The 16111-nt window shown below is 51.8% G+C and overlaps 1 protein-coding gene across 1 annotated transcript in view; it reads right to left on the minus strand.

Moving 5' to 3' along the window:
- Nucleotides 1–7415: 7415 nt before the first annotated feature.
- Shkbp1 (SH3KBP1 binding protein 1) overlaps nt 7416–16111 on the minus strand; it is a 14042-nt gene continuing 5346 nt past the window's right edge. Inside the window, exons 11-18 of the mRNA XM_028781594.1 lie at nt 14964–15051; nt 14762–14878; nt 13433–13603; nt 10404–10559; nt 9894–9990; nt 8489–8667; nt 7937–8051; nt 7416–7834 (exon numbers count right to left, since the gene is read on the minus strand). Of these exons, the coding sequence (XP_028637427.1) occupies nt 7603–7834; nt 7937–8051; nt 8489–8667; nt 9894–9990; nt 10404–10559; nt 13433–13603; nt 14762–14878; nt 14964–15051 (1155 nt within the window). The 3' untranslated portion in view covers nt 7416–7602. The remainder of the gene's footprint in view (nt 7835–7936; nt 8052–8488; nt 8668–9893; nt 9991–10403; nt 10560–13432; nt 13604–14761; nt 14879–14963; nt 15052–16111) is intronic.

A 16111-nucleotide genomic window follows, 5' to 3' on the forward strand; every position in this document is an offset into this window, starting at 1 on the left:
TTTGGCCTGCGTCTAGTTCTGTCCCTGGCTCACCTCATACTGCCGGACGCAGGGGTCCCCAGAGGTGGCCGCGTCCTGGGGAGTGGGGTGGACCAAGCTACAATGGGGGACTGGTAGGCGGCGGCAGCACCGTGGGAACCAGACGGCTTTATCTGGCCCGGAACCACCCCCCCTCCGCCCCCTACACGGAGGAAGGGCGGATGTTCTTACCCCGGGCCTGGCCGGCAGAGGCGCGATGTGGGGGCCTTCTTTTCAGCAATGCCCGGGCCCACGGCCCTCGGGGCCGCCTTTGCCTCAGCAGAGCTCGGGCCTCCTGCAAACTAGGTGGAAAGGGGTGGAAGAGGCTGTCACTACTATTAAATTGACTTCCTCACCTCAAGAAAAAAAGCCTCCTAAGCCAAAAGCACTTCCAGGAGTGGGTTTGCCCAGCACTACCCCCAGCCCTTTTATGGGGAGCAAGGCTTGGTGTATCTTTAGAGAAATACTTTCAGAGAAAAGACCATGGAAGAAAAAAACAAGGCATGGAAACAGAAGAGATGTGAGATGGTTGGGAAGGAAAAAGTGGGTGGGACACGGAGACAGAGGCAGATCAAGAAGCAAAGACCCAATGATTCAGCCAGGCAAGGAAAAGAAGAAACAGAAACACAGACAATGAGTTAATGGTGAAAGGCTAGTGGAGTGTGTGTGTGTGTGTGTGTGTGTGTGTTGGAAGGGGAGGAATTATATGCTTACGTCAGTGGCTGCCAGTTGAGGGATACCTGTCTCTTCTCCACGGGACTGCTGCTGGGGCTGGGTCCTGAAGGTGTTGGGGTCAGGCACCCCTGAGGACCTGTACACTTGTCAGGTGGGCAGTTTCGAGCCCTGCAAGAAGCTTCAGAGACAATCAGGGATTCAGTAGAGAAGCAGGACTTAGCTTCTACCGCTGTCCATCTCTTCATTTTGGATGAGACAGACCTCTCATCCCTCACCCACACTCCACCTGGGAGAACCCACCTCGGGTGCAGCGGCTGCTCTTAGGTGTCTGGTCTAGGCAGCAGCGACAGGCAGGGACACTGTAAATAGGAGGGTGAAACTGTTCAAGTCCCAGAACTCCCTCAAAGGAGGGCAAGGGCAGAGGACAGGAGAAACCAAGACAAGATTCAGGGGAATTTCAAAGCAGGTGGATAACGTCACATGAGGCATTCCTGTGCAACCAGAGGAGGCAAACTGGCTTAGACTTTCAGGAGTAAAAGCCATAAAACTTACATTTGTGTCCATCTTATGAAATTCATCACCATCATCACCGACAGATTTTCATTATGTAGCTCTGGTTGGCCTCGAACTCATTACTACCATTATTTTGAGACAAGGTCTAGAATGTACTGTGTAGCCCAGGCAGCCCTCAAACTCACGACAATCCTCCTACTTCCTTCTCCTCTGAAGCTAAAGTTACATACGTAAGCCACCACGCCAGGCTTAAAATTATTTCAAGAAAAAGAGAGTTCTAAGTGCATCTACAAGCTAGGACTGTCTGGGATCTAGAACTCCGCCCACTAATTCGTCGAGAGTTGGGACTTAGATGCCATCCTAAGATCGGCCGGTAGGTGGCGCCACATACACAGACCTCGGTGGCTGTGCACTACAGTGTCGCCTTAGACTGCGGGTCCAGCACAGTGCTGAGGTGGTAGGGATAACCGAAGTCCAGGATTGGGAATCCTGAGGCCTGAGTTCTATCCAATTCCCGCCTTTCTAGGATGTACGTCCTGGGACCAGCGTCTCCTGGTCCTTGAACTTCAATGTCCGAGAGGAAAGAGTCTTTTCCGGATAAGTCTCCGCGCCACAGGGTCTCAGCCGCGACCCTTCAGCGGTACTGCCAGAGCGTCGTAACTCAGGGGCCCCCCAGACAAGTCCATTATTCCCCAAGTTAAAGGGGGGCTGAGGGATGATGGTGCACGTTCAGGCCCAGAGAGAAAAACTTTGGAAGATGCTAAGAAAGGGAATCCAATGCCCGGATCCATTCCAGACGAGTGAGGCTTAGAAGGGGCGCAGGCTCCCCCTGGGGATCCTCCGAGACCCTCGAATCCTGTCGTCATCCCTCCTGCTTTTCCTCCAGGTTAACCCCTTCCCAGCCCCGCCCCCGGCGCGGCTCGGGTTACTAAACGCATTCCCAGAGACCCAGGCGGGAGCGGGAGCGGAGCCCACGGCCTTTGTAACGGTGCGCAGAGCTGCCAGGAGCAGGGCTGGGGTGCTAGGCAGACCATCTCCTCCGATCCTGTCACCAGCAGACGCGATACGGGCCTATAAACACTGACATTTATAAACTATCCAGGATCTTACCACCAAATCATTAGTAATTCATTCAATCCTGCTGAGCTCTGATCTCAGAAAACTAGAAGTATCAAAAAACCCGAGGATTCCCGACACAGGTCCCCCCAGTCCCCTTGCCAGGAGCCTATTTGCGTCTTCCTAATCTATTAGAGGAATCTAGAAGTCTCTTCCAATGAATCCAGAGCTCCTAGAAACCCAGAACACGGCAACTTTTCTTTAAGATCTTACCAAGACCTTCCAGCACCTTTTAAAAAAAAAACATTCAAGAAACTTGGGGAACTGAAGGCTGGTTCATGGGCCCCACCCATCTCTATCATTCTAAGACAACTCGAAGTCTTACCCGGTATCAACTGGGGTTCTCAACCCCAATAAACTCCGGAGTTGGCTGGACCCTTATCCATCCCACCCCTCTGGAGGGACCACCACTTCAATTTCTCAGAGCATCTCGAATTCTAACGACTGCAAAGTAGGGGCTCCCGGTAGATTTAAGAGCTTTGGCCTTAGCATCCAACTACCAAAAGCAGCTGCTTTGTAGTCTCCTAAATCTGAAGGTCTTGCTCCTCCGGGACCAACAGACTTCTTGGGTGCAGTACGAGGAAGAAGAGGCTGCAGTGGGCTTACCCGGCCCGGTGGCTCGGGACCACCGCTTCCTCGATGGGGCTGGGGCTGGGGCTGGGACTGGGACCGGGACCGCTAGCAGATGTGGCGGCTGGGAGCAGCAGCAGCAGGAGGAGGGGGCAGTGGCCGCCGAGGCCAGGCCGGCGCATCGTGTCGGGTGCAGAGTCCGTCTCCAGGAGGGCAGTATGTCCAGTGGGTCCGGATCAGCCTGGCCCTGGTCCCGCCCCCCACCCCCGCCCCAGCCAGAGGCCGACTCACTTTCTCCACCGTGCAAGCCTGGGCCGTGAAACTTCCCGCCAATCAGAGCCCTGCACTGTCAGCGCTCCGAGTGAGGCCAATCAGTAAGCGACCTGGGAGGGGCTAGACGGACAGGTGCCGGGCGGGGGTGCCGGGGAGGGGAGTTCTCCTGGAGGTGGGGGGATTTCAGGAGTCAAGTACTGACTGCCCCAGTCTCTCTTGAGCAGAGGCCCCAAGTGACACAAGTGGTTACCCCACAAGATGGATGTGCAAGGGGTCCAGGTCCTCTCAACTGGACTTCCGCTAGCAGGCCTCACCCCTCTGTCAGTGCTGGCGGCTCTGCCAGAATGTAGCTGTGTGTCTAGTGGAACTGATAGATTCCCAGGCGAGAGACCAGACTCTGCTGATGTAGCAAACGTGGTCTCACTTCCCAGGATGGGTTCCAGGCCAGCCTGGGCTACATAAGGAGACCCTTCTTCGTCCTCAGCTACTCCAAATTGCGAAGTAACAAGAATTTAGTGTTGGAGTGCTAATCTTACCCCGACCCAGGCGCCATGTCTTTGACCCACATCAAGCCTTCCAGAAAGACGGTCTCGTCCATTGTTTTAGCCACACCATCTGCAAAAACTTGTCTTTCCCAAGTGTTACCCTTCCGTGAATCCAGGCTACGCCCTTGACCAGACAGCTTCCAGAGGACTCCCCAGCTCTGCCCCTCCCACACCCTTCTCTGCCTTGGTCCCTAGAAGACACCAGAACCCCTTCCCTGCCTGATTTCTAAAAGTCTCCGCCCAAAAATCCTTACAAACCTAGAATAATAGGCGTTTGTTATTGGAGACCTCCAATTCCCCCTTTCTGGGCAAGGAGGAGCACAGGCTACAGGAGACACTAAGCCCACCCACCCCCTTTGTGTGGGCTCCGGGCTCCAAGCCCTGCCCACAACCTCCAAACTCAGAGGGTCTCCGCCCAACCTATAAGCTTGAGTTCCAGCCTGGCATAGTAGTGTAAGTCCCGGAAATACAGCGCTTGGGAGGTAGAGTCAGGCAAGCTCCAGGCCAGCTTAGTCTAATAGCAAATTCTAAGCCACCGAGGGCGTGTAGCAAGAACCTGTTTCAAACAAACAAACAAACAAACAAAACCTCAAGTTCCCACCCTGTTTTCTCAGCTTCACAAGCCCCTTGTGCTTCCGGCAGAGAGAAATGGGAAATGGGATAACGTTTTGCTTAGAATCCCAAACCCCACTCTTCCCGTGATGCTCCACTTCTGGGTTTGGAACGACATCTCTCAACAAGCAGTTCGATTGTTCCTCCCCCCCATCCACCCACCACCTCAAGTTTGCTTGGGATTGTTCTTGGACTTCTGCTCCTCCCATGTTTGAAGATTGCATGTGCCCACTATACACCAGACAGCTTTGTTGACTAAAACACTAGCCCCACCCTCAGATATTTTGGAGTTCCAGCCATAAAAGGTAACTGGGCCTTAGGCCCTAACTGCTCCAACCTCCTCAGAAAAGAGCAGGGAATGTTCCAGATTCACGCTGTGCACTGGAATGCATACAGGGCACACACTCATCCCTGCCTGCGATGAGCCACACCGCCCCTTCACACCATCGCTGCCACCTACAGCAATGCATGCCTTCATCCCACTCTGACACCTAGAAATCAAGGCCTACCCACTGTCCAGGGGCGTACAAGCCCCAGGAGCAGTACTGTTTGCAGCCAGGACTCATTCACGGCTCTTTGTGGGCTGAGCTAGAGCAATGGTGGAGTGCCCAGTTTTGCCCATTAACTGTGCTTATGCTTCTGTCTTTGTGTGCCCCCCACTCCAAGTCCCTGCTCACATGACCCTATGGGACACCATGTCCCTCACCTGTCTCCCCACTCCCCACATCCTACCCTGTGGCTGGAGCATTTGCTGGGGGTGCTGCCGAAATTTCTCCCTTCTGCCCAGGATCCAGGGCATCGGCAATGCTCGTTGCTAGGCAACAGCCTCTGGCTCACCACTGCAACTTCCGGGGATGGCAGGGATGGATCTTGCTTCCCTTCCCCCTTGAATTTGGAGTTTCTAGTTTCCATTTCTTATTTTTATATCACGTTTATGTTATGCCCTGGATTCCAGTAGGATCTCAGCACGTTATAGCTTCTGGACCTCTGGATGACAGCATTCCAGAAGCTGCGCCACACTGTCCTGTCTTCCATACGCTGTTTTCCCCCCTAGTATTGAAAACCACTTCAATTTAACAATACACCCTATTTCTTCGAGAATCGTGACCATTCTAGAAATAATGAGTTCTCTGGCATGGAAAAAAAAATGACTTCAGTGTTCTAGATCTGGGATCATTACAAAGCACCCCCTTTTTTAGATTTTCTGACATTCTGGCCCCCACATGTTCTTTAGAATCCCTACCATTCACACATCACCCAGGACACAGTGTTCTCTGACTATCCTGGCATGTAAAAAAATCCAGAGTTTGAGGTTCCTGGCCATTCCAGAACACCGAGGTTTTGGGGTCCCGGCATTCCAGAACACCCAGGTTAGAGTCACTTGCCCTTTAGCCTTACCATTTGTGTCCTAGATGCTCTGGCAATCCAGAATTCGATGCCACTTTTGATATTTTTTGGAGGAGTGTTTCATGTAGCCCAGGCTGGCTTCAAACTCACTGTGTAGCTGAGGGTGACCTTGAACTCCTGATCCTCCCACCGTGGCATGGATTTCTGGGGATGAGAACATTTCCCCCTCTTCTCTTTGCATCCCAGAGGTCTGGGTTTATTTCTGCATTCTCTCATTCATTCCTAGTAAAGACTCAGGCTGCCTTTGTACTCGGGGAGATCCACCTGCCTCTGCCTCTCCTCTGCCTCTCTGCCCCCACCCCTGCCCCCATCTCGCAAGTACTGAGCACCAGCATGCAAGGCCAGCTCTTGGAACTTCTCTTCCACTCTGCCCACACGGAGCTGACCCCTTCTCCCAGCCTATGAGGGCTCGTAGCATGGGTTAGGACTGTGGAAATTTTTCATCATACTGACCACAGTGACTGGTTCAGGAATAGTTGCCTGACTCAGTTTAAGTCCATGAATCTGTGATGTTTGTTTGTTTGTTTGTTTGTTTGTTTTGTAACAAGGTTTCTTTGTTGAGCCAAAGCTGGCCTTTTTTTTTTTTTTTTTTTTTTTTTTGAGACAGGCTCTATGTAGCTCTGGTTGTCCAGGCTGGCCTTGAGTTTACAGAGATCCACCTGGCTGTGCCTCCTAGGTGCTGGGATTAAAGTTGTGTGCAACCACACTACATTCAAATCACACTGGCCTCTTGATTTTAATTGTGTATTAGTTTCTTGTCTCTTGCTATGAAAACTACCTGGTAAAAAACAACTTAAAGGATTTATTTAGGCTCTATCGTGCATTGCACATTGCATATACCAGCAGGAAGCCGAGAGCAATGAAAACCTGCTACTCAGCTAACACTCCTCTTCACGCCGTCTGGGATGCCAGCCTGTGGCATGGCGCCGCTCACATGCAGGGTGAGTCTTCCAACTTCTATGAACCTAATCTAGGCAATCCTTCACACATGCACAGAGGCCAACCGAATGCATCTCAGGCGTGCTCAGATCACAGAGCCTGTCAAGGTGGCAACATTAACCACCCTTACCACTTGAGATTCTCCTGTCTCAGCTTCTGGAGTGCTGGCGTTACAGGTGTGTGTCAGCAAATTAGCTCACTCCTGGTTTGTTTTTTGTTTTGTTGTGGCTGCCAGAAGAAAGGAGTCTTCTGGGGTCATCTTGACTGCAGATGAAGTATCCCAACAGGAAACGAAGGCAGGAGCTAGAAAGCCACTCTAACCCTTTGAACCCTTGGATCCTGCCTGAAGCCAGAGGTAAGCCAATGATAAATTCTCTTCTCTGCTTAAATCAGAAGGCGGACGTTTCTGATTTTCTTCTGTTTTTTGTTTGTTTGTTTGAGACCGTGGTCACTGATACACTCTACAGAGCCCTAGCTATACTGAAATTCACCATGTAGATCAGGCTGGCCTCTAAGCCATAGAAACCGAATTTACCTCTGCCTCCCCATTGCTGAGGGACTAAAGGCAAGCTTCATCACAGCTGGTACAATGTTTTGGGATTTACAGCTTGAAGCCTGACTATTGGTCCCTACAGCTCTATCTCTTCCCTGGGACACCTTCCTCCTCCCCTAAATTCCACCCCCCTCCACAAAACAAAAAACAAACAAACAAACAAAAACAAAAAAAGCCAAACTAAGACTATATAAGCAGTGTTGGCAGTGAGGGTTTTATTAGAGACGGTGGCTTTGGCTTTTAGAAAAAAAAAAAGAGGCGGGAACTTGGCGACAAAGATCACACTAAGGACCCCTGGCCCTGGCTCCAAGAGGAAGCTCCCCCTCTCCAATCCTGAGTCCCCTGGGACCAGTCCACATGAAGGCACAGTGGCGGCTAGATTCAAAAGGAAGTTTCGTTAAGAGTGTTTTTGGGAGGTGTCAGGGGATTCCCAAGACTGGTGGAGGGTCGAGGGGCTGGTGTTGGTGGCCGTCGGTGCTCCGGTGCACCCCTTGCCAGTTCCTGACAACGATCCACAAAGCTTCCTGCCCCGCGGCGCCGGGCCTCTGCCTGCGGTGGGCTGGGGCTCCCTCTGTGGCCACACAGGGAGGTGTTGCTGGAGGCTGAGTGGAGACTGAGAGGGAGGGAAACTCAGTGTCTCAGGCCACACGGCAGTGTCGCCCAGCGCCACCATGCTGTTTCCTTTGCACAAAGAGGGAAGTGGAGTTACAGCTACCTGGCAAGGGAGGTCCTGGGTGAGGGGCTGGGGAAAGAGCCCCGAGAGGAGGCCAATGGGCTCAGTTCATACTGCTCCAGTTGGTTCATCAGCTCTTCCTCTGTCAGGCCGCCTGCTGGGGGTGGCAAAGAAATGCAGTCGGGAGAGGGGTCACAGGTCAAGAGCAACTGGAGGTAGGAAAGAAAAAAGAATGCAGAGGTAGATGGGCTGGGGTCAGAGAGAAAAGGGGAAAAGCAGTGGTAATAAGAAAGGACTGGGGCTGGAGAGATGGCTCACGGGTTAAGAGCATCACCAACTGCTCTTCCAGAGGTCCTAAGTTCAATTCCCAGCAACCACACAGTGGCTCACAACCATCTGTAATGGGATCTGATGCCCTCTTCTGGTGTGTATGAAGATAGCAACAGTGTACTCATATACATAAAGTAAATAAATTTTTAAAAGAAAAAGGGAAGGGCTGGAGGGCAAGAAAAGGATGGGGGGGCAGTGGGCAGGGCTCTGGGAATCATGGGGAGGGTGGGGCCTGGGATAGGATTGAAGTGGGGCAGGGAATACCAGGGGTTTGACCCAGGCCATCCATGGCAGTGGTCAGGTCCCACATGGCCAGGCTGCCGTTGGCCTGGCCGGTGAGCAGGTAACGTCGGGGTCTGGAGCCCCTCCGCCTGGAGCCTTCACACTCCAACACTGTGAAGGCAGTCATGGGAGAGCCATCCACTGAGCGCACGGAACACACCCTGTGGGGTGCAAGGGGTCAGAAATCACGCAGCCTGATCCCTCTCCTTACACCCTTCCTGAGTCAGTCTCCACCACTGAGTACTCAGGTCCTGTCCCTTCATCTCCGTTCAGTTTATTTTGTTTATTTTGAGACAGTGTCTCGAGTAGCCCAGGCTGGCCTGACAGGTAGCTGAGGATGACCTTGAACTTCTGATCCTCCTGCTTCTACCTTTGGAGTATTGAGGTTGAAGGAATCTCAGGTCTTAGCCTAAACTTAAAAATTAACTTCTCCAGAGACACAGTCCGGGAGGAGCATGTTCCAAAGACTTATACACACATTCCAGGAGAAGGGTCCAAGATAAGAGGTAATCAGGAAGCTGGGCCCTTAGCGAAATAAACCTGGGCAGACAGAAGCTATGATAAGATAGACTTAGCTAACACTCATTGTCATAAGATAGTGTGCAAATATGTGTTGCCAAGGAACCGGGCTAAGAGGTGATTGTGAGATTGCTCCCGTAAACCCTGTGAAAACCGTATAAAACCTGCTCTTAGCTTTAGCTCGGGGTTCCTCTAGCCTGCGTGCGGGGGAATCCCAGTGCACTGGATCAATAAACCTCTTGCTTTTGCATCAAACCATGAGTGTTTCTGTGGGAGTGCGTCTTCCCGGTTTGGATCTCGGGGTCCAACAAGGTTATAGAGATGTAACACACCCTGTTTATTTAGTACTGGAGACCAAACCCAAGGCTTTATGCGTGCTAGGCACTCACTGTACTGACCCGGCAGGCTGCATTACGCTGTGTAGTTCCTTCCAGCCTTGACACACACTCTGTCTTTACCAGACACTCTCTCCCTTCCTTCTTCCTGTTTATTCTTATTTAGCTTTGGGATTCTTTGCAGAGCCCACTCCTTAAGCAACGCTCCCAGGTCTCCTTTCCCCTGACACTTGCTCTGGACTCTGACAGCCTCCTGTGTGCCCACCTCTCTCCTCATTGCATGCAACCTGAACCTTCCTCAACCCTTCGCCTGTACCCCATCCTACCCTGACACTGTCTGCACCCCCTTCCCTACTCAATTTCCTGGGATATCTAAAGTTCAGCACAGTGACCTGAGGTTTTTCCAGTGTCCCTTGCACACATATAACCCAGAGGCCAATTCACCCTGTAGCCTCTGCTCCTTCCGGAACCACAGGGTGGACCCCTTTTGGGTCTCCTCTATGGTCCTGCCTCTTTGGTGGGACAGTACTCACCGCTGCCCAGTGGAGGAGAGACGCACAAACAGCTGGCTGGCATTTGGCACCACCTTCTGGATGAAGACCTGCTGGTCATCCCGCTCACCATAGGGACCTGGGCAGGCAGGGGCAGGGTAAGAGCTTGCAAGGGTCCGGAGGGCCATCAGACCCCACAGAACTAGCCTTTCTCCATAGCTGAGCCAACTCCCAGAGCTAGATCCTGCTCCTAGGATACTGCAGTTGGACAGAGGCAGAGAGAACTAGGGGTGCGCAAAGATGAACAGCATTCTGGACTATCAGAAGATGGTAACCTGACCAGTGCTGGTCAGTGGGAATCAGTGGCCCAGCAGAATAGTGTCGGCTGCAAGTACAGAGGAGATGGGGGTAAACAAGGATCAGAAGTCTGCGCGGCTGGAGGGCAACAGAACATCTAACAAGGCGAGCAGAAGTCTACAGAGGTCACAGTGGGATCCCACATGGCCTCGGCAGGTCTGTGGGAGGAGTCAAGGGCCGGGAATCAGCGGGTACCAATGTCATTGCCAGCACTACAGCCACCGAGCCCGTCGGCCGATTCTAGTGCCAGGATCTTGAAGGATGCCAGTGGAGTGGAACCAGGCTGGGTGGAGATCATGCCTCGGAAGCGGGTCACAGACCATGTCCGAACATGGTTGTTGTCTGCACACACTAAAGAACAGAGACAGCAGCAGGTCAGGCCTGCCCAAGGCGTCAATGCAGTTCTGACCTCCTCCCTACCAGTCCCACCACCCCTAACCCCCAGTATGAGCCCTTTTAGAGGGGTCAAGAGACTTTCAGGAATCCTCTTGGCTGGAGTTCCATAGGCCCAGAGATCCTGTTGACCCGCCCCGGAAGTGATTGGAGTGTGACCTTACTTTAACCTGTCCACAGACTCCACTTTGGATCCTTTCACCTCATTTCTCTCTGTGCGTCCTGATCCTGTCCTTTCCGTCTGGCCATATCCCACACTCAGCCAAAGGAAGGACGGCAACATCTGAGACTGGCCACACCCCGGCTCTGTATTTAACTCCTCCCCCTTTCCCCATTGGTTCCTTTGCACTGACCAGTTCCTCCGACTGGAAAGCTTGTCCCTGCCGGTCTGTACCATTGATCCATCATTTCTGCTCTAAGGTCCTTGGCCTCAGACAGGCCTGCTCTGAATTCAGCTCTCTTCAATGACCCTCACACACTTTAGAAAGAGATGTGAAACCAGAGGTGTGATGATACACGCCTGTAATCCCAGTGTTTGGAAGGATGAATCCAAAGGATCCTAAATTCAAGGCTAGCCTGGGCTATATAGCAAGACCTTATCTCAGCAAAACCCCCAGAAGCTGAAGAAAAACCCCAGAAGTTGGTAAAGTGTTTGCCAGGCGAGCAGAAGGATCTGAGTGTAGAGGTGTGTATTCGTCATCTCTGTCCTGGAGAGGTGGGGACGGGCATGTCCCTCGGGCTCCCTGGCCAAGCACCCTAGCATAATGGGCGATCCCCAGATCCCAGTAAAAGACTCTTGTCTTAAAAAACAAGACAAAGGGGCTGGAGAGATGGCTCAGTGGTTAAGAACACTGGCTGCTCTTCCAGAGGTCCTGAGTTCAGTTCCCAGCACTCATGTTGCAGCGCACAGTTGTCTGTAACTCCAGTTTCAGGGGCTCCAATGCCCTTACACAGACATACGTGCAGCTAAAACACCAACACACATAAAATAAAAATAAAACAAACAGAAACAAGATGAAGGGCACTGGAAAGCCGTTTAGAGCACTCGCTACTCTTAGTGCCAGCACGCGTCAAAGGCTCACAATGCCTGGGACCCATCTCCAGGGACACAGACATCGTTTTCTACCCTCTGCAGAGTAGACATACATACACATAATTTTTAAAAATTGTTATTTGTTTTGAGACAGGGTCTCTTTACATAGCCTTGGCTATCCTGGAACTCTCTATGTAGACCAGGTTGGCCTCCAACTCACAGAAGTCTGCTCGATTCTGCCTCTTGAACGCTGGGATTAAAGATGGGAGCCATCACACCTGGCAACCACTTTGTATTTATTCACGGCCTTGAATACTACTTGGTGATGGCTGGTTTATTTATTTATCCGTGAGGTAAGGACACACCAAGGGTCGTTCACAGCTAGGCATGTGCATGGCCTTGAATACTACTTGGTGATGATTTGCTCACTAATTAATGTATTTATCATGGGGTAGGGGTCAAACCAAGGGCCATCCACAGCTACGGGAGTGCTCTACCACTGAGCTTTCTGGCCACTCTGTGAGACTGCAGATGTACAGGGGCTCATAGGAAAGCCAGAAGACAACATCAGATCCTTGTGGACCGGAGGTCATAGACGGTTGTGAGTTACGTTGTGGGTACTGAGAGTCGAACCTGGGTCCTGTAGAAGGGCAGTCGGTGCTGTTCTCTCCAGTCCCCTCCAACTTGTTGTTTGAGACAGGGTCTCTCTCTAGGAGCTGGGAACTCACCTATCTGGCCACTCTTATCCCTTTCTTGGCTTTGGGTTTACAGATGTGCACCGCTGTGCCTGGCTTTAACATAGGGTGGTGGGGATCTGAACTCAGGTCCCTACGCTGGCACAACAGGCTGTTTATTGACTGAGAAGTCAGTTTGGGTTTGTTTTTCTGATTTTTTTGTTTTTTGTTTTTATATTGAGGGAAGGTCTCCCTTTGTAGCCCAGGCTGGCCTTGACCTCAGGAGCCTACTGCTTAGTACTAGGTCACAGGCGTGTATCGCCATGCTTGGTTTTCTCTGTTTATTTACCTTGCTCTCTAATACTGAGGGACTGAAGCGGGGGACATCCTGTATGTGAGACACGTACTCTACTGATTACACACACACACACACACACACACACACACACACACACACTGCATGTCTATTTATCTATCATTTACAGTTTCAACTAGTGAATTTGTTTCCCCAGACACAGAATTGACCTGTCTTGTTAGGTATCACTACCTTCCACACCTAGTACACAGCAGACACTCAATAATTGCTTAATGGTTGAGTTTTCTTTTTACCCTCTACCTCTTAAATATATATTTACTTTTTCCAAGCCTGGTTCCCTCACTATAAGCTTTTTTTTTGATTTTTATTTTTTTAGAGACAGGCTCTCATATAACCCACTGGCCTCAAACTCAATATGCCATTGAGGATGACCTTAGAATTCTGATCCTCCTGCCTCCAGCCCCAGAGAGCTAGGATTACAGGTTTGGTGCTGAGATTCGAACTCAGTGTTTCCTTAGCAGTATAGGCTAAGCAAGCACATTACCAGTTTAGATATATTTCTGCACGAAGTCTTACCCTATAGCCCAGGCTGCCCTTGAAATGGAAGTGATTCTCCTGCCTTAGCCCACTGAGTGCTGGGATCCCAGGTCTGAGTCACTGTGACTGGTACAGTCTGCTTCCACTCTGTGGCTACCCTTGCGGGTCTCCTGTTACCGCAGAGCACTGTCTCACATAGCTGCCCCCCACTGGAAGCTCCATCCCCTTGGCTCCACACTCCCAAGGCTGTTCCCCCTGCAGAGGGACCCACCAGAGATGAGGTGCTTCTCTGACAGCATGATTTTGGTGACGGGGCTGCGGTGCACGCTGAAGGTCTGGAAGAGCTGGGGTCCTGAGCCCACCGTCTCAGGGTGCTGCACGATGACCCGAACGACCCCGGAGCTGGTGCCGTAGGCAATCTCAATCCAGTTTCCGCTGTCACCTGGGGAGGGCCAACAACAAAAAGGTCATCCGTGGAAACAGAACCAGGGCAAAGAGGGGGAGAGAAGGAGGGAAGGAAGGACAGGCACACAGAGAATCTGACACTGGGAAGAAATACAGGTTGGGCTGCAGGGATAACTCACTGATTAAGAACATTTGCTGCTCTTCCAGAGGACCCAGGTTCAGTTCCCAGCACCCACATGACAGCCCCTGGCTACCTGTAACTCCAGTTCCAGGCAACTGAACCCCTTCTTTTAAACTCTTTGGTCACCAAGCACGTACATGGCATACTTACATACACGCAACAAAATAGTCATACAAATAAATAAATAAATCTATCTTTCTGAAAAATCCCAGGATGGCATATAAACAGAGGTAAGTCGAGAGTCCACACTGAGTGCCTCAGGGACTCCACGGACGAACTTTGCCTTGTGAAATTCTCAGGAACTTTCTTTTTTCTTTTTGCACTCAGGGTCTCACTATTGTAGCCCTGGCTGGTCTGCAATTCACTATGTAAACCAGGCTGCCTTCAAACTCACAGAGATGCCCCTGCCTCTGTCTTCCAAGCGTTGGAGAGAGTCCCGGAAACTAAACAGACCGTCATAAAGAACACAGGTAGATTACAGCTTCAGCATTTTGAGCAGAGGCCATGGGAAATGCACTTGGGTCCCATATAGGAATGTGAATGGTTGTTAAATCTAGGAGACAGAGAAGAACCGAGGGGCTAGCCTGGGAACCCAGCACCCATGAGCCTGAAGCAGAAGGATGAGGAGTTCTGGAGTTAAGAGGCTAGCCTGGACTACAGAGAAAGATTCTGTTCTCTCTATAAAGAGTAAGAAGAGAAAAAAAAAATCAAGGCTCCCTGAGCATGCAGCATGGAGTTGTCTACTATCTGGCATGCATCCAGGTTTTTATGAATTAGGCAAATGTCGTGTCCTGACAGGAGATAGGTAAGACACAAGAGGTAGGCTTGTCACGGAGAGGCCAGAAGCAGCCCAGTACCTAAAAGATGGCTAAATAAAGCCAAACAAAAGCGCACGCTGAAGGAATAAGAACTAATGTCCCGTTCCTGAGGAATCCCCTCCGCCCCCCCACACACACAGCGCTATGGCCTGGTCTGGCTGACAACAGAAGGGAAAGAAACTTTGTCATAGCTTACTGGTCTTGGGGGTGAGGTAGACGCTGAGGGCAGTGACCCCATCCTCTGCTGGGTCTCGGTAGAGCTCACTGACCAGGAGGTCGTTGTCCTTCATCCGCAGGGGGAATTTCTGCACATCTGGACAGGCAGGCAGGGGTGGAACAGATGTGACTGAGGCTCTTGCTCCAGCCCACCCCTCACACTGCAGAAGAACACCACTTACCTACATAATAGATGGAGCCATTGCTGCAGCCCAGGAGGAGAAAGGAGCCAGCTGCGTCATAACTCGTGATGGGCTGGACCTCCTGGACCTGGGGCAGGAAAGAGGCAGAACAGGTTTAGCTATATGTCCACACAAGGTCTCACTCTGTAGCCCATCTGGCATCCTGGCCTTTCTCCCACATTGTCCATTTCTGTGTGCCCAGCCTGGCCAGGCTATCCACACCTGAGCCTATCCCTTTCAACCTTGCCAGTGGCCACCTGTGCCTATGGCTCTCTCTGTCACTGGCCTATGCACCTCCTTCTTTATCTTAGACTGTTTGTTCCTTGGGCCCCTTTCTTCTTCTGTCTTTCTTGAGTTTTAAAAATTATTTTCTAAGTTCATGTGTGTATATCTGTGCACGAGTGTGTACACATGAATGCGGGTGCCCACAGGGGCCAGAGGTGTTCAAGCTCCTGGAGCTGCAGTCCTAGGTGGTCGTGAGCCTCCTGATGTGGGTGCTGGGAACGGAACATGAGACATCTGAAGGAACGGTGCCTGCTCTTAGCTGCTGAACCATCTCTCCAGCCCCATTTTTGTTGAATGTTGACATTTGGCCCCATGTACCTCCGGTTGGTATGGAACCTGCTGGATAAACTGCCCAAGCTGCCCTGCCCTTGAAGTATTGGTGATCCTTCCTGTATATTCCATGTACTGGGATTATAGGTGTGTGTGCATGTGCGTGTGCATGTGTGTGTGTGTACATATATGTGATGTGTGTTTAGTATCTTGTCCAGCACAGCGCTTCCTCCCTGTTAAGTAAGCACTCTGCCATTGGCCTACCCACATCCCAGCCCCTCACTGGGGCATTCTAGGCAGGGGCTCTACCACTGATCTACGCCCCCAGCCCCTCACTGGGGGATTCTAGGCAGGGGCTCTACCCCTGAGCCACGCCCCCAGCCCCTCACTGGGGGATTCTAGGCAGGGGCTCTACCACTGAGCCACGCCCCCAGCCCCTCACTGGGGGATTCTAGGCAGGGCTCTACCACTGAACCCCACCCCCAGCCCCTCCCTGGGGGATTCTAGGCAGGGGCTCTACCCCTGAGCCACGCCCCCAGCCCCTCCCTGGGGGATTCTAGGCAGGGGCTCTACCACTGAGCCACGCCCCCAGC

The sequence above is a fragment of the Grammomys surdaster genome, unplaced genomic scaffold, assembly GCF_004785775.1.
Source record: "Grammomys surdaster isolate TR1022 unplaced genomic scaffold, NIH_TR_1.0 485, whole genome shotgun sequence".
In the NCBI taxonomy this organism is placed as follows: Eukaryota; Metazoa; Chordata; class Mammalia; order Rodentia; family Muridae; genus Grammomys; species Grammomys surdaster.